Here is a 27,110-nt window from a genome sequence, read left to right as displayed (position 1 = left end):
TTCTCTGATGATTGAAGTGATACCCTAATTAGTATGTTTTGGTTTCTCTCCCACCACTTCCTAAAGTAAGTAAGGCAGCTTACTTTCAAAGAGCACAGTTCTTGTTTCTTTTGGGAAGTTATTCTAAGAATGATTATAATCTGTTTCTAGTTCAAGATTTTTTTCTGCAGTACAGCACATGTTGGAATTTCTGACCCCCTCTTCATGAAGTTCTGAGCCACCTTTCTGACCTCACTATCTAAATCCAAGTTGTTGGTACAATTATTGATCCCTGAATGGGTGGAAAGTTGTTGTTTGAAATTGTTGTTAGGTTACTTGTTTTGCTCTAAAGCAACTTTGAATGTTTTAAAGGAGTGGTGTTGGGTATGCTTTTAGTTAGGAATTGTCTTTTTTGGACAGCAAACTATTTCTTGTACCCGCCTGTTTCGATTTGGCCCTCATGAGCTGACTTTTCCATTAAGGATGAATTATTGCCTGATACACTACGGAAGTTATTGCTTTTGGTATGAGGACAAGCTTGCAGTGCCATCAAGAGTGCCACCTTGTTTATGCTGTCAGTTTTGTTATTGAAGGTAAACTATTCAGCAGCAAAGCAAGTGTATGGAAAGCATCAGTGTAAGTTTAATCTTTTGGCTTTTGTGTGTTTGCGATGGATTCTGATATACTTCAAGTTTTGGGTCAAACCTAAATTATCAAGGAGGGAACACTGACTGGCCTGTATCTGATGATGTGAATTCAGAGATGGAGAGGAAAAGAGCTGAGATTCTAATTTCCTATTTGCAGCTAAATTGGAAAGCACCCTTGATTCTCAAGTAGTAATGAAACAATCAATTTTTGTTGCCTTCGCTTTGGGTTTACTCACCCAGAAAATGGAAAGCAGGTCTAGCTATGTGTTTAGTCATTCTACCCGTTATAATATTTGTGCAATGTAAACTTCTTGCAGATGGACGACCAGCAGAGGAAGTGAAGCACATGCTGGAGAATGTATTGGTGGATTGGAAAGATAACAACCAGCAAATGGACAAGTTGAAAAGTAAGATGCAGAATCAAGAAGATATTAACTGTATTTATTCAGAGTTACACGAGCTTGAAAAGATTGTGAAATCCAAAGAAGATTGGCTGAAGTATGCAACCAGTGCTGCATTGAAAGAATCCTGTCAGGTATGTAACTCTGTACATTCTATAGGGTGTTGTCACGTAGCCTGATTGAAAAAAATGAATTAGAGCATCAAAAATTCAACTCAATGTTAGTATCCCAGAAAACAGTGTTTGAGGAAAAAGAAATAAACTTAAGGAAAATACAACTGAGCATTCAGGATAAATACAAACACAAGTGTAGACTAAATAAATGGATTAGCATGGTAATTTGAGTAAGGGGTTTACTGAGGGTGAGGGAGTGATGGAGAATGTAGTGAGTAGTGTTTCTAATCTATATAGAAGAAGAGAAAGGGTTAATGAATTTTGTACCTGGAATTTGTGCAGGAGCATTGCAAACCTTATCTGTTTGTGCAGCCTTGTGTGCTAACTAAGCTAAACAGCTGCAGATGCTGAAGCACGATAATGGTGTTTGAAAGGAGCTGCGATCGTGACTGGAGCCAGAACTGCGGTCGTGACTGGATCCGGGGACTGCGCCATGACTGGGACCGGGAACAATAATGAATAAATATCCACGCTTACTTGTATTCGGGGAGGAGTCTAGCAAACCGTTTTAGGAACTGGCTTCTCCCAAAAGCTCTTGTAATAAAGCCACTGTACTTTGACTCACTCACAGTCCCAGAGGTATTATTTCACCTACAACAATATAGACAATCTGGATTCAACCTAAGTTAAATTCACAAATGGCACTAACTCCAGAGTGCAGTTGAGCCTGATGACACGGAAATAGGGAATGTTTGCTAATAGGCAGAATTATGGAAGACGAAATTCAGTTGAAATAGGAAGTGTTACACATTGGAAGGACGATTGGGACACATTAATGAATGGTGTTAAATAAATTGGAGAAAAGGCTTAAAAGAATCTGGTGTTAGAGCAGGTTCAACATTTACCATCTCCGTTAACAAAGCAGAAATGCTAAGGAAATGCTAAGATCTGTGTAGATGTGCTGAGTCTTGCTATAGATGTCTAATGTTCCATCCAGCTATCAGAAATTCCCTGTTGAATGTTCTATAGTTGGATGTTCTGTTGACATCCATTGAGTTCATTTTTTAAAATTAATTTGTGGGATATGGGTGTTACTGGCTGGCGTGGATTTATTGCCCATCCCTGGTTGCCTATGAGAAGGTGGTGGTGAGCTGCCTTCATGAAATGCTGATACAACTGAATGGCTTGCTCGGTCTTCTCATATATGAGAAGTAGGCACTTGGTTTGGATGTTGGAAGATGATTAACTCTTAATGAATCGTATCCTAACATTTAGGGGAATGGAGGAGAAAATAGAAAAACATAAGGGGATGTTTAGGAAGTATTCTGATAGTTGCAGTTGTTCAACTTTTGGTTTTATTCACTCTAGTTTTTCTTAATTTGTCTTCCTTTTCATCTTCCTTCTCTGGACTTTTCTGGCTGACTCTTACTAATGCTTTACATGAAATCAGCACAGATCTGTACTTATTGATAATGACTTTGCTTTCCACCTGTTCTCATTCTGTAATTTTCTCAGGAACTAAATGATCATATTTAAAAGTCACTGTGAGTTAACAGTAAACAATACTTTTCACTGTAACCCAATACATGTGGCAATAAATCAAATCAGCATCTCAGGTCAAACCTCCGCTCCAATCTGCTCCCCTTAGTCAGTTATGCTTTGCTTGGAAGCTGCCAGTTGGAGCATTGTATGGGTGAAGGATACTCCTATCAGGTGTCTGGTGAGCAAGAGTAGAGGAATGGAAACGTACAGTGAGTCACTGTTGACAACTTGGCAAAGGAAAGAAAAAGTATTTAACAATGAGTTATTATTGTAGGCTTATTGCATTTAATGTGTTAACTCTGGGTGGAAATTGGATTTTATAAAACATTCTTGAAAACTTTGATATAGTTAATGATCACCCTTGCACATCAGGGATAGAAACATACGGAAACATAGAAGGTAGGAGCAGGAGGAGTCCATTCAGCCCTTTGAGCCTGCTCCGCCATTCATCACGATCATGGCTGATCGTCCAAGTCAATAGTCTAATCCTGCTTTCTCCCCATAGCCTTTGATCCCATCCGCCCCAAGTGCTATACCTAGCTGCCTCTTGAATACATTCAATGTTTTGGCATCAGCTACTTTTTGTGGTAATGAATTCCACGGGCTCACCACTCTTTGGGTGAAGAAATGTCTCCTCCTCTCTGTCCTAAATGGTCTACCCTGTATCCTCAGAATGTGACTCCTGGACACCTCCATCATAGGGAACGCCCTTCCTGCATCTACTCTGTCTAGTCCTGTTGGAATTTTATAAGTCTCTATGAGAGTATGCTTCATTAATTTCTATCAAAACCTGAACTAAAGATGAGGAATATTGGCATTCTGATGTGTTCCAATTTAATCTGCATTACTAGAATAAGTTACAACATGACTCTTAGTCTTAACTACCAGTTATTCTGTTCCTCATTTTTCAGTTAAATTGCAATAAAATTAGTCAAGTTGGAGAGAAGGATTGACAAACTGAAAAATTTGGCTCATTTACAGGTTAAAAGAGAAGTAAGTCCATAAGAATGTGTTGTAGTTTGGACAATGTATTTATTTTTCTTTCCTGCAGTATGAAATCAACAAACTGAATGAGGTGGTTCCTTGTGTAGAGAAACTAATGGCTCGTGGAGAAATGCTTCACAATGAGCCTGGAGCTCCAAGCTACCTCCGGGAAGACCTTAATGGTTTCAATCACCGGGTCAGATCACTTCTGAAGAAACTACAGAACAAACAGCAGGCGCAAGGAAGTAAGTAGGCCTGTGATTATTCTGAAGCAAACTGTCAAGTCATTGGCATGTTTCTTACTTCCTGATGCTTTTTTGTTGTGCTTCGGTTTATGAAAGTGCTGGTGTCACTGCAGGGAATATAGGAACAGCTGTAGGCCAATCAGCTTTTAGGACTTGTTCTGCCATTAGATCAGGGTTGGACTCAACTCTATTTATCTTCCTTTGATATCTATACCTAATGAAATCCTATTGATCTCAGACTTGAACTTCAGTTGATCCCCAGCATCCAAAGCCTTATGGAAGAAAATTTCATTTCCATTACAATCCTTAGTTTGGAAAGGAGGTTGGCCTATGATGAGAGGCTGAGTAAATTTCATCAGTGTTTTATGGAGCTCAGAAGAATGAGACGTGACCTCATTGAAACATTCACCAATCTGAGGGGGCTTGACAGCGTAGATGCTGAGAGATTGTTTCCATTGGTTGGGGAGTCTAAAACACGGGGGCAGAACCTCAGAACAGGGGGCTGATCATGAACTGAGGTGAGGAGAAATCACTTCACTCAAAATGTTATGAATCTTTATATTTATCTACCCTAGAGGGATGTAGATCTGCCATTGTTATGTTTAGGGCTGGGATAAACAGGTCCTTGGGTCAACCGGGGGACATGGGAAATGGTTGGGAAAATGACTTCAAGCCCAAGATTAGCCATGATCATATGGCTCGGCAGGCCGTATTGCCTACTGCTGCTCCTATTTCTTCTTGCTGTTCTAGCACTAATTTTATGTCTCCTCATTCAGGAAATAATTTCTCACCAGAGAAAATATTTTCTGTGTCAATACTATCAAATTCCTTAATAATTTAAAATAACTCAATTGGATCAAATTTCTAATCTCAAGGGTCTACAACCCAAGTTTCTCCAACCTGATCTCATGCTTTAATTATTTTGGTAAATCTGTGCTGCACTAACTCCATATCTTTCCAGGGTTCTGTTAGGCGGTTACCCTCTCACCTGGTTCCATTCTTCTCTATTGAATTATTGCCAGAGAGTAATTTGAAATGGTTTCTCTTCCCACTCTTGCACTGGTACCTAGTTATGTCCTGAGGATCTATCCTTGGTCTTCTCCAATTTCTCACCTACATCCTGCCCCATGACAACACTTTCCAAAATCACATCTTTAGTTTATATGAATGCTAACGGCACAGAATTGTATTTGACCATCACCTTTCACAATTGCTAAATTATTAAACAGCTTGTTTGGCATCCAATACTGGATGAGCAGAAATATCCTCCAGTTAAAAGCTGAGACTCCAGTAGTGATCTCAGGGGAACACTATTTGCCACATCTTTCCATTCGGAGAACCTTTCCTTAGCTCTCTTCTCTATCTTCTACCTGCCGACCAACTAACAAACCAATTCCACGAGAATTAGTTCCAATTTGACATATTTTCCAGAATGTACTGACGCAAAACCTTAACAAATGTCTTCTAGAGGTCCATATAGACAGTATCTGTAGATATTCTCCTGTCTCCCTTGTGAGTGAGGGCTTCAGGTAGATTAGTTTGACGTGTGCTGCTCCTCGCAAATCTGTAGATACAATGCGGTTTTTACTATTTCTGCCTTATTCCAAGCTGCCCCCTTGATTCTGTCTGTGGGAAAATGTGAAGTTGTCCACTTTGGTAGGCAGAATAGAAAAACAGAATATTTATTTAAGTGGAGAGAGACTGCAGAATGTTTAGTCTTCTCACTTGGGAGATATGTTTGCATTGGAAGTAGTTCAGAGAAGGTTTACTAGTCTAATGCGTGAGGTGAAGGCATTATCTTATGAGATAAGGTTGAGTTGGTTGGGCCTACTGAAGTTTAGAAGATTGAGAGGTGATCTTATTGAAGCATATAGGCCAGAATTCTCTTATCTTTCCTGCAGCTGGGATTCTCTAGTCCTCCTTCAGTGAATGGAGATTTGGCTGAGCGTCAAATTCTCTTTTAGTTTCCAGCAGTAGTGGGGCGTGCGAGACTGGAGAATTCTGACTATAAGATTCTGAAGGGATAGCTACTGAGAGGCGCTGCCTCTTGTGATGAAATCTAAAGCCAGGGTGCATGTTTAAAATCAAGGTTCTCCTATTTAAAATGGGGGGGAATTTCTTCTCTGAGGGTTTTTAGTCTTTGGAATTCACTTCCTCAGAGTTCACTGGAGGCTGGAATATTGAATATATTCAAAGCTGCGTTAGATAGATTTTTGATTGTAAAAAGAGTCTAGAGTCATGGGACCAGATAGGAAAATGGAATTAAAGCCACCATCAGATCAGCCGCAATCTGATCAAATGCAGAGCAGGGCTGATGAGTTCAATGGCTACTTCTGCTGCTATTCCTTATGCTGTATAATCTTAATGCCTTGTTCAAGCAATATTGCACAATGCAGTATTTTACAATTCAAAAAAGAAAGATGCGTGCTGGTGATAGCATAGTTTAGGCCAGGCTTGGGCAGTGCATAACTAGCAGGGGCAAGGTGGGGCAGTGCTGGCAGGGACAGGGTGAACACAGTAAGAAATCTCACAACACCAAGTTAAAGCCCAACCAGTTTATTTGATAGTAAACCCACAAGCTTTCGGAAACGCTCTTCCTTCATCAGGTGTGTGGAAAGTTCTGATCAGAGAAGGGCATATAAAGTCACACACAGTTACAGTGAAGGAACAGCATTTCTGAAAGCTTGTGGGTTTACTATCAAATAAAGTGGTTGGACTTTAACCTGGCGTTGTCAGACTTCTTACTGTGTTTACCCCAGTCCAACGCCGACATCTCCATATCACGAGGGACAGGGTGGAGCAGTGCTGGCAGGGACAGGGTGGGGCAGTGCTGGCCAGGGCAGGGTGGAGTAGTGCATAGCTAGCAGGGGCAGGATGGGACAGTGCTGGCCAGGGGCAGGGCAACACTGGCCAAGTGTGGGGCGGGGCATTGGTCCACTGATGCAAATTCTTTGATTTCAACTTCACATTGTTTCAGCTTTGCAAGTATAAACACAGTGTCTATACGAAGGTGTCTGACTCTTGAACTCTATATCTGCTGGGTTCTCTAGATAAATTCAATGTCATCAAAGTGTAGTTAATTTATGATGGAACATATTGCAATTCCTACTGTTACACTGTTTAAGTATGAGTGCATTCACTGCAATGAATCACTTTTGCTGCAGCCTTGTTCTTCACTGGATCTATTGTAATCTCTCATTAAAAGATTTGGAAGGCTCTCAGAAACTTGATGCTGTAAAGACCCTGAAAGTGTTGCTGGATCAGTCTGAAGCACAGATTACATCAACCTGGAGCACAGTTATGAATCTGGAGACTGCTCAGAATGCATTAAAACGTACACTGGTAAGGGGCAGCTAGTTATCAATAAATAATGCACTGTGGCTACATTTCCTAGTTACTGAAATTCCTAAGTATAAAACATTGTGGGATATTGAACAGCATTTGCACCACAAATAGAATGTCATTGTCCCAATCCTGACTGGAAATGGTCACTCAGTAACCCTCTCTCTTGCTGTCTTTCTCTCTGCCTTTCTTGTGCACTCCTCTCTCTCTGCCCCTCTCTCTGCCTGTTTCTCTCTTCCTGTCTTTGTGTGCCTCTCTCTGCATCTGTCTGTCTCTCTCTCCTGTGTTTGTCTCCTGTGTCTTTGCATGTGTGTGTCTTTTTCTCTCTCTTTTTCTGTGTCATTCTTTTCATCCCTCTCATCTCCCTCTGTGCCTCTTTCTGTCTCTGTCTCTTGTATGTCTCTCTCTGTTGTGTTCTCTCTCCTCTGTGTGTGTGTATATGTGTGTGTGTGTGTGTGTTTTGGTGCGTCGCTCCCTGTCTCTGCCTCTCTCTGTTTCCATCTTTCTCTTGTTTTTTTTCTCTCACTTTCTCTTTATTTTCTCACAGTACTTCTCACCCTGTCAGTTGATTTCTTAATTTCTTTTCACACACGCTTTGTCTTGGGTATCCTAGAATTTACAAGATGAGTTGACAAAGCGTCAATCAGAAGTGGACAGACTGGCTGCAGGGCCAGAAAGGACAGGGGAAGAGCTAACTTCTGCAAAGAAGACCCTGGAATTAGAGGCAGTTCAGACACAGTGGAGAAAGCTGATGGAAAAACTTCAAGAGGATAGAAAGGTGCTGGAAGACACAATATCAAAACTGCAGCAATTTCTGGTGAGTGAGACTGTCCAAAGTGAATGTTGTGCAGTATTGCACAGCGGAGGCCTCAATCTACCAGGTAGGAGAGGAAACAGGTAAAGGCATGGAAATGTACCAGATATCACTGCAGCATTGGGGCCATACGGTAGCACAGGGGTTAGCGCTGCTGCTTCACAGCTCCAGAGACCCGGGTTCGATTCCCGGCTTGGGTCACTGTCTGTGTGGAGTTTGCACATTCTCCTCGTGCCTGCATGGGTTTCCTCCAGGTGCTCTGGTTTCCTCCCACAGTCCAAAGATGTGTGGGTTAGGTTGAATGGCCATGCTGAATTGACCGTAGATGCATAGGTTAGAGGATTAGTGGGTAAAATGTGTAGGGATATGGGGTTAGGGCTTGGGTGGGATTGTGGTCCGTGCAAAGTCGATAGGCCAAATGACCTCTTTCTGTACCGTAGTGTTTCTACGATTTCCCCAGTGCTGCATTTATACTCTCTATTTCCATTTCTCTAATGTTGGCTTGCCCCTGATGGCAACATACATTCCTCAGAAGATTGAAGGTCAAAACCAAAGCGGACACAATGTATGTTGACACTTCAGTGCTTTAGAGGGGGCTTGCCACATTCTCAGAGGTAACCTCTTTTAGACAAACTAAGGACCTGTTTGCCTTTTCTGATGAACATAAAATACCCCATAATATTATTTTGAGGAATAAAGTCCTCATGGCCAATACACCTCCCTCAATCAACTTTGTAGAAAATAGGTTAACTGGTTATAAAGCTCACCTTGCTGTCTGTGGGATCTTGCTGTTTGTGGTTTGGCTGTTGTTTTTGTGGATCTTGGGCTTCATAAATAAAGGTACCTACATTGAGTCCAAAAACAAGGAGGTTGTGTTGAATCTTTATAAAGATCTTGTTAGACCACAACCTGAGTATTGCATCCAGCTCTGGTCACCACACTTTAGGAAAAGGGTGAAGGTGCTTGAGAGCAATGGTTCTGGCAATAATAAAATATCTTATCTACAGGGTTAGGTTGGAGAACCTGGGGTTATTGTCCTTGGAGCAAAGGAGGTTGAGAGTAGAACACATTGAGGAGAACCAGTTTGTGATAGGTTTGGATAAGGTAGACAAGAAAAAAATGTTAGTACAAAGATTTGCAGAGACAGATGTAAGGCTTTGGGTAGGAGAAGAATGGTATATCAGGAAGAATTCTTTTGCACAGAGTAATAGTGACCTGGAATTTGCTGCCTATGAGAGTGGTTAAAGTGAAACCAATCAATGATTTCAAAATGAAATCGAATGGTCATTTGAGGAAAATGAACGTTCAGGGTTATGGGGATAAAATGGGATATTCAGACTTATTGGTTTTCTCTACAGAGACCCAGTATGGATTTGATGGGTTGAATGGCCACCTCTTGTGCTGTAAGTGACTCAGTGACTCTGACATCACGGATGTGAATTTTTTGGGAGAGCCAAAAAGTGCAATGAGGCACTTTATAAATACCAGCTCGCCCTTCACAGCAAAAGCACATTCTCCTGTATGGATGTCTTCAGGAAACCCCGTTGACAATGGCAGGACCATAAGATCCCGCTGCCAGCAGGTTGTTTACTGCCTGCCGCCACTGCGAAATATACCAAGAAGAGGGAGAAAAATCCCATCCATTGAAACAATTGGAAGTTCGGAAATAGAACATAGAACATAGAACATAGAACATAACAGTGCAGAACAGGCCCTTCGGCCCACAATGTTGCGCCGACCAGTTAAAAAACAATGACCCTCTAACCTAAACCAAACCCTTACCATCCATAAACCTATCCACGGATCTCTTAAACGCACAGTAGAGAAGTGAATGCTTGAAGAGAATGCAGAGAAATTAGGAGAGAAATAAAACAAAATCAGGAAAACAAAGAACCATGGATGGAATATTATGACCCGGTCACAATGGGATTGAGGCTGAAAAATATGCCACATTAATCAAAAATCTATTGATTTCAGAGGGACTGTCAGATTCTACCCCTTGATAATTGAATTATCAAGGATCGTAAAACAAAATAGTCAGATATTGCACAGGTACTAATGAAAAGTAAGTCTGTGAATGGAATGGGACCATTAAAAGAATAGACAGGATAGCACTATAGATATTCTGGATATTCTAGAGGGTTTGAAAATAGATAAGTCCCCTGGTCCGGATGGGATTTAGCCTAGGATTCTCTGGGAGGCAAGAGAGGTGATTGCGGAGCCTCTGGCTCTGATCTTCAGGTCGTCGTTGGTCTCTGGTATAGTACCGGAAGATTGGAGGACAGCAAATGTTGTCCCATTGTTTAAGAAGGGGAGCAGAGACTTCCCTGGGAATTATAGACCGGTGAGTCTTACTTCTGTGGTGGGTAAGGTTTTGGAAAGGATTATTAGAGACAGGATTTATAGTTATTTGGAGAGTAATGAATTGATTAGAGACAGTCAGCATGGTTTTGTAGCGGGTAGGTCGTGCCTTACTAACCTTATCGAGTTCTTTGAGAAAGTGACCAAAGAGGTGGATAGGGGTAAGGCAGTTGACGTGGTGTATGTGGATTTTAGTAAGGCGTTTGATAAGGTTCACCATCGTAGGCTTCTGCAGAAAATGTAGATGTATGGGATTGGGGGTGATCTAGGTAATTGGATCAGGAATTGGCTAGCAGATAGGAGACAGAGGGTGGTGGTTGATGGTAAATATTCGTCATGGAGTTCGGTTACGAGTGGTGTGCCTCAGGGATCTGTTTTGGGGCCACTGCTGTTTGTAATTTTTATTAATGATCTGGATGAGGGTATAGTTGGGTGGATTAGTAAGTTTGCTGATGACACCAAAGTCGGAGGTGTGGTAGATTGTGAGGAAGGGTGTCATAGTTTGCAGGGTGACTTAGAAAGGTTGCAGAGCTGGGCTGCGAGGTGGCGGATGGAGTTTAATGTGGAGAAGTGTGAGGTAATTCATTTCGGTAGGAATAACAGATGTGTTGAGTATAGGGCTAATGGGAGGACTTTGAATAGTGTGGAGGAGCAGAGGGATCTAGGTGTATGTGTACATAGATCCCTGAAAGTTGGGAATCAAGTAGATAAGGTTGTTAAGAAGGCATACGGTGTCTTGGCGTTTATTGGTAGGGGGATTGAATTTAGGAGTCGCAGCGTCATGATGCAACTGTACACAACTCTGGTGCGCCCGCACTTGGAGTATTGTGTGCAGTTCTGGTCCCCACATTACAGGAAGGATGTAGAGGCTTTGGAGAGGGTGCAGAGGAGGTTTACCAGGATGTTGCCTGGTATGGAGAGGAGATCCTATGAGGAGAGACTGAGAGATTTGGGGTTGTTTTCGCTGGAAAGAAGGCGGCTAAGAGGGGACCTTATTGAAACATATAAGATGATTAGAGGTTTAGACAGGGTGGATAGTGATAGCCTTTTTCCTCGGATGGAGAAAGCTAGCACGAGGGGGCATGGCTTTAAATTAAGGGGGGGTAGTTATAGGACGGATGTCACGGGTAGGTTCTTTACCCAGAGGGTGGTGAGGGACTGGAATGCCCTGCCAGCTGCAGTTGTAAATGCGCCTAGTTTGGGGGCGTTTAAGAGATCTGTGGATAGGTTTATGGACGAAATGGGATTGGTTTAGATTAGTGGGTTAGTGTTGTTTTTTTTTAAAAGCTGGTCGGCGCAACATCGTGGGCCGAAGGGCCTGTTCTGCGCTGTAATGTTCTATGTTCTATAACAGCAGAGAGATGGCAGAAGTATTAATAATTATTTTGCATCAGTGTTTACCATGCTGATGTAACAGATCAATATGATTACTGCGTAATGAGGTGAATAATGTGGTTAAGTGCATTTAAAATTAAAAAGGGATTATTGAATAAACTAAATTCAAAGTTGGTAAGTTTTGTGTCATCCACAAATGTTCATATTTTGCCTTGTACTGCCAAATCTTCAGTCATTAATATGATGTTAGGGAACTTGGGGAAATAAATAGCGATGTCTGAGGAGTTTACATATTACAGAGAAGGAGGTGCTGGAAGTCTTGATGTGCATCAAGGTAGGTGAATCCCCAGGACCTGATGAAGTATATCCCAGAACATTGTGGGAGGCCAGGGAGGAAATTGCGGGTCCTTTAGCAGAGATACTTGAAACATCAATAGCCACAGGTGAGCTGCCTGAAGATGGAGATTAGCAAATGTTGTGCCTTTATTTAAGAAGGGCTGCAAGGAAAAGCCTGGGAACTACCGACTGATAAGCCTAACATCTGTAGTGGATAAGTTGTTGGAGGGTATTCAGAGAGATAGGATCTACAGCATGTAGAGAGGCAGGGACTGATTCGGGACAGTCAGCATGACTTTGTGAGTGGAAAATCATGCGTCACAAATTTAGTTGAGTTTTTGAAGGGGTAAGCAAGAAGGTAGATAAGGGCAGTGCAGTAAATGTTGTGTACGTGGACTTTAACAAGGTCTTTGATAAAGTACCGCATGATAGGTTGTTGCATAAGGTTAAGCCTCATGGGATGAGGAAGCCAATTGGATACAAAGTTGGCTTGACGAAAGAAGCCAGAGAGTGGTTGTAGAAGGGTGTTTTTCAAACTGGAGGCCTATGACCAACGGCGTGCTCAGGGATCGGTGTTGGGTCCACTGTTATTTGCCATTTAATGATTTGGATGAGAATTTAGGAGGTATGGTTAGTAAGTTTGCAGATGACACCACGATTAGTGACATAGTGGACAGTGAAGAAGGTTATCTAGGATTGCAGATTGCAGTGGGATCTTGATCGATTGGGCCAGTGGGCTGATGAATGGCAGATGGAGTTTAATTTAGATAAATGTGAAGTGATGCATTTTGGTAGATTGAACCAGGGCAGACTTACTCAGTTAATGGTAGGGCGTTGGGGAGAGTTATAGGACAAAGATCTGGGAATACAGGTTCATAGCTCCCTGAAAGTGGAATTACAGGTGGACAAGGTGTTGAAGAAGGCATTCAGCATGCTTGGTTTCATTGGTCAGAATACAGGCATTGGGATGTCTTTTTGAAGTTTTGCAAGATATTTGAAAGGCCACAGTTGGAATACTGTGTACAGTTCTGTGGAGTTCTGGTAACCCTATTATAAAAAAGATATTATTAAACTAGAAAGAGTGCAGAAAAGATTTACTAGGATGCTACTAGGGGCTTGATGGTTTGAGTTATAAGAAGAGACTGCCACTTTCTTCCCTGGAGCGTAGGAGACTTTGGGTGATCTTACAGAGATCTATAAAATAATGAGGGGCATGGATAAGGTAGATAGTCAACATCTTTTCCCAAAGATAGGTGAGTCTAAAACTAGAGGGCAGAGGTTTAAGGTGAGGGGGAGAGATACAAAAGAGTCCAGGGAGCAATTTTTTCACACAGAGGGTGGTGAGTGTCTGGAATGAGCTGGTAGAGGTAGTAGTAAAGGTGGGCACAATTTTGTCTTTTAAAAAGTATTCAGTTACATGGGTAAGATTGGTATAAAGGGATATTGGCCAAATTTGGGAAATTGGGACTAGCTTAATGGTAAAAACTGGGTGGTATGGATGGATTGGGCCGAAGGGTTTGTTTCCATGCTGTAAACCTCTATGACTCTTAATATAATTTTGAAAAAGCAATGCAGTTGAGGGAGGTAAGCAAACACAAAATTGAATAGATAGATTTGAGAAGACCCAACAGTTATGCACCATATGATTAAAAATCTTTCCAAAACTCATGTTAAGAATCACAGTAATGGTTGCTTCAGCATGGTGTTCGAGACAGGTGGAACATTATCCAAGCCAACTTTTAGGTGAGGAAGATATCAGAGAAATAATCAAAGGGAAAATATAATTTTGGCTAATCATGTTCAAAAATTACACAGATACATCCATGTTTTCTCTGACTGTGCCTCAACTTCCCATTTTGGGTGAAATGACCCTGTTCTCCAAACTGAAGAATGTTTGACTTGTCCTTGTTGCAGTCTACAGTTATTTTGATGATTATTAAGACCATTATTTCTCATTCTGTTCAATGCAGGAAGATGCAGATGTCATGGCAAAGTGGATGGATCGTGCAGAGACCTTCTTGTCGAAGGAGCCCATCACTGCAGGCAATCAAGAGGGATTCCAGTGGCAGGTAGAACAGTGCACGGTAAGGACAGATCTGCCATCAGATTCAGAGCTTTTTTATTCTTTGAAAAAATCTTGTAGCAATTAGAGGTTATTTATCTTTGTGATCGATTCTTCTAGATTCAATAAGACGTTCTTTAATTTATAAAGATTAGATTACTCTGTTAGCATGGTATGTTTGAGAGCCTCCTGAAACCAAGTAAAGCATGAGGAATGATCATAAATACAACACCCTGGCACAGAAATCTCAGTATACTCTGATGGAACGTTTTGAATTACTCAGTTTGTTTTTTTATTGATGACTTCTATCTTTATACATACAGACATTTATGAATGAAATTCAGAATATCCAGTCAAATTTGACATCAATGGACGAGATTCAGGAGTCATTGAAAAAGCAGCCAGTGCCAGCTATTTCCGAATCTATGGCATCTCGCATGGCTGATTACCGCACCCGATGGGAAAGTGTGAGCAACCAGGTATTGTTAATTCGTGGTTCTCCAATGTGCCAAAAAATGTGGATAAGTATGGAAACTTAGGACTAAAATAAGAAACAGTGAAAGGGCTGGAGATCTGTTTGGGCCTTGAATTTGTGAGAATATTCTTATTGGAAATGTAAGATGCTTACCCAAGAACAAGATACGCTAAACCATGAAATTGAAACCATTCTCTAATTGTGTTTTCTATAGTCCAGGCTTGTAAATCTTGCTGTCTAACATTTTCACTCTTGTGCTGATCCCTGCTATGAGCTATGATATAGCACCAACAATACCTTGGCCAGAATCCATGGGCCATGATGAAATGGGCAGCACTCTCATTTCCATCACTGAAAATTGTGGTTTCAAGCCAGAGAGTTGGAGACTTGAGCCCAGAATAGTGTCTTATGCATTGTGTCACAGAATCACATCATAGAACCCTTACAGTGTAGAAGAGGCCATTTGGTCCATTGAATCCACACCGACTCTACGAAAGAGCATTCGCTGAGGCCTTCCCTCTGCCGTATTCCTGTAACCGCCCTATCACTGTAACCCCAATCCACCTAATTTGCGCATCTTGCGACACCTAATTTAGCATGGCCGATGTACCTACCTTGCACATCTGTGGTGGGTAAGTTGTTGGAAGGTGTTTTGGGAGACAGGATCTACTGACATTTAGAGATGCAAGGGCTGGTAAGGGACAGTCAGCTTGGTGAGTGAAAAATCATGTCTCACAAATTTGATTGAGTTTTTTTGAAGGGGTGTCAAGAAGGTAGATCAGGACAGTGCAGTTGATGTTGCCTACATGGACTTTAGCAAGGCCTTTGACAAGGTACCGCGTGGTGGGTTGTTGCATAAGGTTAAATCTCACGGGATCCAGGATGAGGTAGCTAAACGGATACAAAATTGGCTTGATGACAGAGATTCAACATGCTTGGTTTCATTGGTCAGAACATTGAATACAGGAGTTGGGATGTCTTGTTGAAGTTGTACAAGACATTGGTAAGGCCACACTTGGAGTACTGTGTACAGTTCTGGTCACCCTATTATAGAAAGGATATTATTAAACTAGAAAGAGTGCAGAAGAGATTTACTAGTATGCTCCCGGGACTTGATGATTTGAATTGTAAGGAGAGACTGGATAGTTTGGGACTTTTTTCTCTGGAGTGTGGAAGGCTGAGGGGTGATCTTATAGAGGTCTATAAAATAATAAGAGGCGTAGAGCAGCTTGATAGTCAATATCTTTTCCCAAAGGTAGGGGACTGTATAACTAGAGGGCATAGGTTTAAGGTGAGAGGGGAGAGATACAAAAGGGTCCAGAGGGACAATTTTTTCACACAGAGGGTAGTTAGTGTCTGGAACAAGCTGCCAGAGGTAGTAGTAGAGGTGGGCATAATTTTGTCTTTTAATTACATGGGTAAGATGGGTATAGAGGGATATGGGCCGATTGCAGGCAATTGGAACAAGTTTAGGCGTTTAAAAAGAAGTGGCATGGACAAGTTGGGCCGAAGGACCTGTTTCCTTGCCATAAATTTCTATCTTTGGACTGTAGTAGGAAACCATAGCTCCCGGAAGAAACCCACGCTGATGTGGGGAGAACGTGCAAGCTCCCCATGCAAGACTTCTTGAGAAGGTGAGAGGGCATGGGATCCAAGGGCCTTTGGCCTTGTGGATCCAGAACTGGCTTGCCTGCAGAATATAGACACCACAAGTTGCCTGCAGAAGGCAGAGAGTGGTTGTGGATGGGTCTTTTTCTGCGTGGAGGTCGGTCACCAGTGGAGTGCCCCAGGGATCTGTTCTAGGACCCTTGCTGTTTGTCATTTTCATAAATGACCTGGATGAGGAAGTGGAGGGATGGGTTAGTAAGTTCGCCAATGACACGAAGGTCGGTGGTGTTGTGGATGGTCTGGAAGGATGTCAGAAGTTGCAGCAGGACATAAATAGGATGCAAGACTGGGCAGAGAAGTGGCAGATGGACTTCAACGCGGATAAATGTGTAGTGGTCCATTTTGGCAGGATCAATGGGATGAACGAGTACACTATCAAGGGCAGGAGTCTTAGCAGTGTTGAAGAGCAGAAGGATCTTGGGGTCCGGGTCCACAGGACTCTTAAATCGGCCTCGCAGGTGGAGGATGTGGTCAAGAAGGCGTATGGTGTACTGGCCTTCATTAATCGTGGGATTGAGTTTAGGAGTCGGGAGGTAACGCTGCAACTTTATAAGACCCTTGTCAGACCCCACTTGGAGTACTGTGCGCAGTTCTGGTCGCCTCACTATAGGAAGGACGTGGAAGCTATTGAAAAGGCGCAGAGGAGATTTACAAGGATGTTGCCTGGACTGGGAGGCATGCCTTACGAAGACAGGTTGAGGGAGCTGGGACTCTTCTCCCTGGAGAGACGAAGGTTGAGAGGCGACCTGATAGAGGTTTATAAAATGTTGAGAGGAACGGATAGGGTGGATTCTCAGAGGCTATTTCCCCGGGTTGAAATGGCCGCTACGAGAGGACACAGATTTAAGGTGCAGGGAAGCAAGTACAGAGGTGATAGAACATAGAACATAGAACACTACAGCACAAACAGGCCCTTCGGCCCACAAGTTGCGCCGATCACATCACCTACCAACCTACAGACCTATCTATAACCCTCAATCTCATTAAACCCCATATACTCATCCAGAAGTCTTTTAAAAGACCCCAGCGAGTTCGCCTCCACCACCACTGACGGCAGCCGATTCCATTCACTCACCACCCTCTGAGTGAAAAACTTACCCCTAACATCACTTCTGAACCTCCCTCCCCGCACCTTAAATCTGTGTCCTCTCGTAGCGACCATTTCAACCCGGGGAAATAGCCTCTGAGAGTCCACCCTATCTATTCCTCTCAACATTTTGTAAACTTCTATCAGGTCGCCTCTCAACCTTCGTCTCTCCAGGGAAAAGAGTCCCAGCTCCCTCAACCTAACTTCATAAGGCATGCCTCCCAGTCCAGGCAACATCCTTGTAAATCTCCTCTGCACCCTTTCAATAGCTTCTACATCTTTCCTATAGTGAGGCGACCAGAACTGCGCACAATACTCCAAATTAGGCCTGACAAGGGTCTTATAAAGTTCCAGCATTACCTCCCGACTCCTAAACTCAATCCCTCGATGAATGAAGGCCAGTACACCATACGCCTTCTTGACCACCTCCTCCACCTGCGAGGCCGATTTAAGAGTCCTGTGGACCCGGACCCCAAGATCCTTCTGCTCCTCAACACTACTCAGACTTCTGCCCTTGATAGTGTACTCGTTCATCCCGTTGGTTCTGCCAAAATGGACGACTACACATTTATCCGCGTTGAAGTCCATCTGCCACTTCTCCGCCCAGTCCTGCATCCTATCTATGTCCTGCTGCAACTTTTGCCATCCTTCCAGATCATCCACAACACCACCGACCTTCGTGTCATCAGCGAACTTACTTACCCATCCCTCCACTTCCTCATCCAGGTCATTTATGAAAATGACAAACAACAAGGGTCCCAGAACAGATCCTTGAGGCACTCCGCTGGTGACTGACCTCCATTCAGAAAAAGCCCCATCCACAACCACTCTCTGCCTTCTGCAGGCAAGCCAGTTCTGGATCCACAAGGCCAAAGGCCCTTGGATCCCATGCCCTCTCACCTTCTCAAGAAGTCTTGCATGGGGGACCTTATCAAACGCCTTGCTGAAGTCCATGTACACTACGTCCACGGCACTTCCTTCGTCAATGTGTTCAGTCATATTATCGAAGAACTCAACTAGGCTTGTAAGGCACGACCTGCCCTTGACAAATCCATGCTGACTATTCCTGATCATGTCAAACCTCTCCAAATGTTCGTAAATCTTGTCCCTCAGAAGCCTCTCCATCAGCTTACCAACCACTGAGGTCAGACTCACCGGTCGGTAATTTCCCGGGCTATCTCTGTTCCCTTTCTTAAAAATAGGAACTACATCCGCAATCCTCCAATCCTCTGGAACCTCTCCCGTCTCCATTGACGACGCAAAGATCATCGCCAGGGGCTCTGCAATCACTTCCCTCGCCTCCCACAGTATCCTGGGGTACATCCCATCTGGTCCCGGCGACTTATCTACCTTGATAGAATTCAAAAGTTCCAACACATCCTCCTCCTTAATATTCACGTACTCAATCCTTTCCCTCTGCTGCAAATCCATAACAAAATCTCCCAGATCGGCTTCCACCGTGAATACTGAGGCGAAGTACTCGTTAAGCACCTCCGCCATTTCTTCTGGTTCCACACAAACCTTTCCCCCCTCACTTTTTATAGGTCCTATCCCTTCTCTTCTTATCCTTTTACCTTTCACATATTTATAGAAGGCCTTGGGATTCTCCTTAATCTTACCCGCCAAGGTCTTCTCATGACCCCTTCTGGCTCTCCTAATTTCCCTTTTAAGTTCCCTCCTACAGTCCTTATACTCCTCAAGATCTTTAACATCTCCTAATTCCCTGAACCTCTTGTACACCTTCCTTTTCTTCCTGACTAGGTTCAACACATCCTTTGTGCACCACGGTTCCCTCGACTCACCAAAACCCCCTCGTCTCATCGGAACGTTGTCATTCAGAGCTCCAGACACACATTCCTTGAATATCTGCCACCTTCCTTCGGTACTTTTCCCTAAGAACGCCTCCTTCCAGTTTATTTGTCCAAGTAACTTCCTGACTTCTTCGTATCTCCCCTTACCCCAGACAAACACCTTCCTAGCCTGCCTGATCCTATCTCGTTCCAACGCAATTGTGAAGGAGATAGAATTATGGTCACCATATCCAAGATGCTCTCCTACCGAAAGATCCATCACCTGCCCTGGTTCATTCACCAGTACCAGGTCAAGTACAGCCTCTCCCCTCGTAGGCTTGTCCACATACTGCGTCAGGAAACCCTCCTGAACACACCTAACAAACTCCTCCCCATCTATACCCCTTACCCTAGGGATATTCCAGTCGATGTTTGGGAAATTGAAGTCTCCCATCACGACAACTCTGTTATTAAAACATCTCTCCAGAATCTGTTTCCCTATTTGCACTTCAACTTCCCTGTCACTATTGGGCGGCCTATAGATTACACCCAGCAAAGTTTTTGACCCTTTGCTGTTCCTAACTTCCACCCACAGAGATTCTGTAGACAATCCCTCCACGACATCCTCTTTCTCTGTAGCCATGACACTATCCCTGATCAACAGTGCCACGCCACCACCCCTTCTGCCACCCTCCCTGTCCTTCCTGAAGCACCTGAAGCCTGGCACCTGAAGTACCCAGTCCTGTCCCTGAGACATCCAAGTCTCCGTAATGGCCACCACATCACAATCCCAAACAGCTATCCACGCCCTAAGCTCATCTACCTTATTCACTATACTCCTTGCATTAAAATATATACACTTCAGCCCCTCAGTCTGGGCATTTCCCATCTCCACCACCTGTCTAACCTCCCTCCCATACTGCCTGCGGTCCTCCCCTACCTGGGAGCGAACCTCCTCCGTCCCAGTTTCCCCAACACAGTTCCCTCCCCCCCATCCTTTCGAGTTTAAAGTCCCCCCGGTAGCCTTAGCCAGTCTTCCCGCCAAGATACTAGTCCCCCTGGTATTTAAGTGCCACCCATCCCTACTATAGAGGTCCCACCTACCCCTAAAGAGGTCCCAGTGATCTAGGAACCGAAATCCCTGCCCTCTACACCAGTCCCTCAGCCACGCATTCACCCTCCACCTCATTTCATTTCTTCCCTCATTCTCCCTTGGCACAGGCAGCAATCCTGAGATTACTACCTTTGCTTTTCTCTTCCTCAGCTGCCTACCCAGTTCCCTATAGTCCTTTTTCACGAGTGCCTCCCTCTTCTTACCTACATCAGTAGTACCTATATGTACTACTACCTCCGGTTCCTCACCCTCCCCTTTCAGGATGTCTGGGACCCGCCCAGAGACATCCCGGATCCCAGCCCTAGGGAGACAAACCACCATCCGCGACTCCCTTCTACGTCCACAAAAACGCCTGTCCGCGCCCCTCACTGTGGAGTCCCCTATTAGTACTACCTTTCTGCTTCCCTTTTTGATTTTTTGGCTCACTGGCTCAGCTCCAGAGAGCTGGCCATCGCTTCCTCCCTCAGATGTTAGGGGTAAGTTTTTCACTCAGAGGGTGGTGAGTGAATGGAATCGGCGGCCGTCAGTGGTGGTGGAGGTGAACTCGCTGGGGTCTTTTAAAAGACTTCTGGATGAGTATATGGGATTTAATGGGATTGGGGGTTATAGATAGGTCTGTGGATTGGTGGCTATAGATGTGATCGGCGCAACTTGTGGGCCGAAGGGCCTGTTTGTGCTGTAGTGTTCTATGTTCTCTGTTCTCCATACAGTCACCCAAGATCAGAATTGAATCCAGGTCCCTGGTGCTGTGAGATAGCAGTGCAAGCCACTGTTGCACTGTGCCGAACTATTGTCCACAATGTGGAGTGATATGCCTCGCATGAAGGCATAAGAGTCTTGATGTTTATTAGGTTAAGGTGTGCGGTGGGAACCTGAATTACATTTATTTAATTATATTTCAGTATTTATGTTTTTGAACTTTCCAGGTACTTTACTGTTGGATATGCATCTCAAAACGTTCCCTGAATAAAGTGCTTATTCGATGAATTTATATTCAGAGGAGTCCTTCCTGGGTTAAATTGACAGATTTCAGATTTTTTTCCTGAGCCCTTAATAATGCACCTTGTGTGCTGTAATTGAAAAGGTTCTTCATTTTGCTTGCTTAATATGATTGTTGCAGAGTTGGACTGCACTTTTTGTTGGTCCTTAGAGTTATGGACTGCAGTGTGTAATCACAGGAATGCCAAAATTTATTCATATTTCTGTTCCTTCAGATTATGTCTCTGCAGACAAGATTGTCTGAAAGGCAGGAGAAGACACTGAACTTAAGGAAAGATCTTGTGGAGATGCGTGAGTGGACCATGCAGGCTGAAGAGGAATATTTGGAGAAGGATTTCGAATATAAATCACCCGAGGAATTGGAGACTGCATTGGACGAGATGAAAGTAAGATGGAATATGCTGGAAGATGGAAAATGATGAGATATGAATGTTGTGAAACTCAGCTACCTATCTCGGAGTTTGGGAAGTACAGTTCTCAGCAGACCTTGAGACTTTGACACATGCGCTGGCGGGAACTGGCTGCATATGTGCAGTTTGAGTATTTCTCTGCTTTCATGTCTCCTGTGCATGCACTGGTTGGGAGAGGCTGCAATTGTGTGATTTGTTGATTTTATGGTTGCGCTGATTGGGCAAAGTTAGTGGTTTCCATGTTTTCAGGCTGGGAACCTTGACACGTGCAAAGTTCATATATGTTATGTCTTTGGGCCGAGAACCGGTCCTGTGTCCCTGTGCAGAAAGAAAAGAAGAACTGCTGAAACAGTGTGAAACTGTAGGTCAGATGATTTGCAGAGGAGCATCATTGCAGAGAGGGTGTCTCAAGGAGCAGGACATGATGAGGAGAACAAGGAGAAGGTCCCAAGCAAAAAATAAGATATCAAATCAGTTAGTGGGGCTAAATAGGTAGCAGAATAAAGTCAAGGGACAGTGACAGAGATTAGAAACAGGTCCCGTTGAGAAAAAGGAGCAGAGCAATGGGTTCCGAATTAAAGATGGAGATCTGTAGGGAGCAAACTTGAAGCAAAGTAGGCTCAAGAGGAGTCAGAAGATTTGAGAGGGAAGCTGAAAGTTGATGACTCTTGTCTGAGTTCTGTTTGGCATGATCAAAAATCTTGAAACTGTGCTCGGAAGGTGAAACTTGAGTATATGTGGAGATCCAGGAGAAAAGAATCTCAGAAGGTGAGATTAAAACCCTGGAGGTGAATCTTAGTTGAAATTGTCCAAGTGAGAGTGACGTGTGGGAGAGAATACCGAGGCAAGTTTCAAATCAGAGATTGGAAACCCTGGTGCGAAAGACAGAGTTTCTCTGAGACCAGTTGGCTCACAGTGTAACAAGGGTCAGGGTGAATTGCTTATAAACCCAGAGACTCTGCATTGGTCACATCTGTCATTTATTTGGAGTGTGATGATGCATTTGATCACAATCTGCTTGTTAATTTTGCATATATTGCATACTTATCTTGAATATTAGAGAGTAAAGTAGATATTGTAAATTCTATTATCTTTACAAATTAGTATGTGTCTGTAAAGATATGGCTGGGGTGAATAAATACTGAATATTTTAACATTTTTCTTGTTTAATAAATGTTTAATTTTTGTGTTAAAAATTAATCAGCAAGCTCCTGTGAATTTATTTAGTAACTTACCTCCATGGTTTTAAAGGAAATAATAAAAGTTATGATCTATCAAGCCAGGTTTCATTCTGGAATCTGACTTGTCCAGTATTAACATCAGCTGGGACTGTAACATAGAACCACAGAAAAGTTATAGCACAGAATGAGACCATTCATCCCATCAATCTGTGCCAGCTAAAGAAAATTAGCAGGGTGGAAGTAGGCTGAAGAGAAACCTGAAGATGCGAAAGGGCAGCCGAATTAGTAATAAATGAACAACATCCTGTTAGAAATTCCTACATTATAATTGCTTATGATCAAGCTTGCTTCAGTTAAAGTCCAGGGCATTCAGAGAATCATAGAATCCCTATAATGCAGGACATGACCATTCGGCCCATCGGGTCTGCACTGACATTCTGGCTGATATCTACTCAGGAAGCCCATCCCTCTTACCCCACACATATACCCTGCCAATCCATACATCTAAGGGGTATTTTAGCATGATCAATCCACATAACATGTATATCTGTAGACTGTGGGGGAAACTAAATTACCTGGAGGAAACCCATGCAGATATGGGGAGAACATGCAAACTTCACACTCACACTCATCCAAGGCTGGAATTGAACCGGGTCCCTGGTACTGTGAGGCAGCAGTGCTAACCACTGTGTTGTCCCATTACAGAGCAGCAAGGTCACAGGGTGAAGTTGGCAAATGTAGGGCAGGGCTACAGTGCAAATGCTGGTCAAATGTCCCTAAATTGAAGCCCATGAGCCATAAAAAAATTGAAGTCTGAAAAATGTAGATGTGGACATTGGGCAAAGATTTTGTCCCTTGGTTGAATAGTTGCTCTTTCTTTAGGCTTATTTGAAGAATGACCACATTATTATTCCCCACAGCGGGCAAAAGAGGAGGTGCTGCAGAAAGAGGTTAGAGTGAAGATTCTGAAAGACAATATAAATGCTGTTCTGAAGAAAGTGCCACCCGGTGATCAAGAACTGATGTCCAGGGATCTTCAGGCTGTTTTGGAAAATTACAAGAGGCTTTGTGATCGGATTGAACGGAAGTACCTGACCTTAAGGGTGAGGAATTGTGATTACACTTTAATCAAAATGAGAGAGTGTTTTAGTGATGACATGTGGGAGTGCAATCTGATATGATGCAAATAACTTTCTATTCTTGAAGAGTGCTGAGGTAGCCAGGGAAGACAGCCAGAGTAAGCTCAAAGCTGACTGTTCAACTGAGCAGCATTAATGAGGAGCTGGAAAATGTTATCTTGTGTTAAGTGATGTTAGTGAGGAGTAAGAGCAAGTTATCTCCTTTTCTGCAGCACTAATGAAGCTTTAGATCATCATCTCTGATTGAATGGCACTCATGATGAGTTGGAGCAAAGGCTGAAGAGGAGAGGGCCTAAAATCTCTCAAAATCAGAGGAATGAGCAGAGATGATGTTTTAAAGCTGATTCCAAAGCTCAGAACTTGCACAGCTGGTGGTTACAAAAAGGAAGCTTGCTCGATAAGTCTGATATCGAGAAAACCTGAATGTAAATTAGTGCAGGCAACATTGACTTTGCGATTGTTAATACTGGCACCAACAGAGCAAGTAGCTTCAAATCAGTGACAACTTCCACGTCAGAAGTCATTGTTTCCTTGCTGTTTCTAGGTCTGTTGTTTAATTTGTTTAAATGTTTGTATTTCTTCACAGAGGAATGACATGTAAACTGTCTTCAGGAAAAGCTCACAATGCTCATTTAATAAGAGTAGATCAGTGGATTTAGGGATGGGAGGAATCAATGAGGCGTAGATTTCTCTCACCTTGAAGGGAATTGCTTGATAGAGCACACGCAGCACGGTTTCATTAAAGGGAAGTCGTGTCTGACAAATTTACTGGAGTTCTATGAGGATGTGTCTAGGGCAGTGGATAGAGGAGAGCCGGTGGATGTGGTCTTTCTGGATTTTCAGAAGGCGTTTGACAAGGTACCTCACAAGAGGTTATTGCAGAAGGTCAGGGGACATGGAGTTGGGGGTAGGGTGTTAGCGTGGATAGAGGATTGGTTGTCAAATAGGAGGCAGAGAGTGGGGGTCAACGGGTGCTATTCGGATTGGTGGATGGTGACTAGTGGAGTGCCCCAGGGGTCGGTGGTGGGGCCTCAGCTTTTTGCCATTTATATAGATGATCTGGAGGAGGGAACCGAGTGTAGGGTGTCGAAATTTGCTGATGACACCAAGATTGGTGGAACGGCAAATTGTGAGGAGGGTGTGGAGAGTCTACAGAAGAATCTAGATAGGCTGGGCGAATGGGCCAGGAAATGGCAAATGGAATTTAATGTTGGCAAATGTGAGGTGGTCCACTTTGGTAGGAATAATGGTAGGAAGGACTATTACTTACGGGGCGAAAATCTGCAGCAGGCGACGGTGCAGAGGGACTTCGGGGTCCTTGTGCATGAGTCGCAAAAACCCAGCCTGCAGGTGCAGCAGGTGGTCAGGAAGGCGAATGGGAGGCTGGCCTTCATAGCGAGGGGGATTGAATATAAAAGTAGGGAGGTCTTGCTGCAGCTGTATAGGGCATTGGTGAGGCCGTAGCTGGAGTACTGTGTGCAGTTTTGGGCGCCGCACCTGCGCAAAGATATTTTGGCCTTGGAGGGAGTGCAGAGGAGGTTTACTAGGCTGATACCGGAGTTGAGGGGGTTGAGCTATGAGGAGAGGCTGAATAAACTGGGCTTGTACACGTTAGAGTTTAGAAGAATGAGGGGAGATCTCATTGAGACGTATAAGATGATGAATGGGATGGATAGGATAGAGGTGGAGAGACTCTTCCCGCTCAAAAAAGACAGTAGGACTAGGGGGCACAGCCTCAAGATAAAGGGGGGGCAGTTTAGAATGGAGTTGAGGAGGAACTTCTTCACTCAAAGGGTGGTGAATCTCTGGAATTCTCTGCCCGTTGAAGTGGTGGAGGCTGCCTCGCTAAATATTTTTAAGACGCGGGTTGATGGGTTTTTGATAAGAGAGGGGATTAAGGGTTATGGGGAGAGGGCGGGAAAGTGGAACTGAGCCACGACAGATCAGCCATGATCTTATTGAATGGCGGGGCAGGCTCGAAGGGCTAGATGGCCTACTCCTGCTCCTATTTCTTATGTTCTTATGTACTCTGTGTCCCATATAAACTTGTGAATTAAGAGTAGGTCATTTGACTCCTTGAACCTGCTCACCATTCAAAAAGATCATGGCTGATCTGTTTGTGGCTTAACTCCAGATTCCTCTGATCCCCAGTAATATTTGACTCTCTTGCTATCTATTTTTATCTTAAAAATATTGAATGATTCTGCCTCCCCTGGTCTCTGTGGAAGAGAGTTCCAAAGACATGGGACTCTCTGAGAGAAGAAAATCTTCTCATCTCCATCTTAAATGAGAAAACCCTTATTTTTAAATTGTCATTCCTAATTCTGGTCTCTCCCACAAGGGGAAGCATCCTTTTCACATTCGCCTGTCAAGTCTCCTCAGAATCTCACGTTTCAGTAAAATACCCTCTCGTTCTTCTGCAATGCCTACAGGCCCAGTTGTTCGATCTTTCCTCAGAAGATAATGCCTCACCCCCAATCTCACATATCCTTCACTGAACTCTGAAGGAGATCAAAACTGTATACAGTACTCCAGATATGGTCTTGCCAATCGTTATATAACTGTAACAAAACAGCCCTACTTCTGTATTCCATTCCCCTTATAATAAATTACAACATTCTATTTGCCTTCTGAATCACATATTAACCTTTTCTGAATCATGCACCAGAACACCCAGATCCCTCTGTACGACTGAGTTCAACAATCTCTTTCCATTTAAATAAAACGCTGCTTCTCTATTCTTCTTACCAATGTGGACAAGTTCTAATTTTCCCACAACATACTCCATCTGTCAAATTTTTGCCCATTCACCTAACCTATCTATGTCCCTTTGCAGAATCCTTATTTCCTCTTCACAAGTTACTTTCCTACCTGTCTTTGTGTCATTAGCAAATTTGGCAACCATCCCATTCATCCAAGTCATTGTTATAAATTGTAAGTAGTTGTGACCCCAGCACTGATCAATGTGGCACTCCATTCATCACAACTTGCCAAATCAAAAATGATCCCACTCTATTTCCTATTGCATAACCAATCCTCTATCCACATAAATGTCATCCTCTGCACCATGAGCTCTTGTTTTGCAT

General features: G+C 43.4%; 1 protein-coding gene across 5 annotated transcripts in view; it reads left to right on the top strand.

Moving 5' to 3' along the window:
• utrn (utrophin) overlaps window positions 1-27,110 on the top strand; it is a 517,764-nt gene that overhangs the window by 130,162 nt on the left and 360,492 nt on the right. For all 5 annotated transcript variants that reach the window (XM_080199920.1, XM_080199921.1, XM_080199919.1 and 2 more), the window contains exons 20-27: window positions 944-1,161; window positions 3,734-3,911; window positions 7,117-7,253; window positions 7,867-8,070; window positions 14,070-14,183; window positions 14,485-14,640; window positions 21,510-21,680; window positions 23,806-23,988. In XM_080199920.1, coding sequence (XP_080056046.1) covers window positions 944-1,161; window positions 3,734-3,911; window positions 7,117-7,253; window positions 7,867-8,070; window positions 14,070-14,183; window positions 14,485-14,640; window positions 21,510-21,680; window positions 23,806-23,988 — 1,361 coding nt within the window. The remainder of the gene's footprint in view (window positions 1-943; window positions 1,162-3,733; window positions 3,912-7,116; window positions 7,254-7,866; window positions 8,071-14,069; window positions 14,184-14,484; window positions 14,641-21,509; window positions 21,681-23,805; window positions 23,989-27,110) is intronic.

The sequence above is a fragment of the Carcharhinus amblyrhynchos genome, chromosome 12 (genome assembly GCF_965287045.1).
Source record: "Carcharhinus amblyrhynchos chromosome 12, sCarAmb.v2.hapA, whole genome shotgun sequence".
In the NCBI taxonomy this organism is placed as follows: domain Eukaryota; kingdom Metazoa; phylum Chordata; class Chondrichthyes; order Carcharhiniformes; family Carcharhinidae; genus Carcharhinus; species Carcharhinus amblyrhynchos.
Note: the sequence above shows the minus strand (reverse complement) of the source record. Positions and strands in the feature narration are given on the sequence as shown.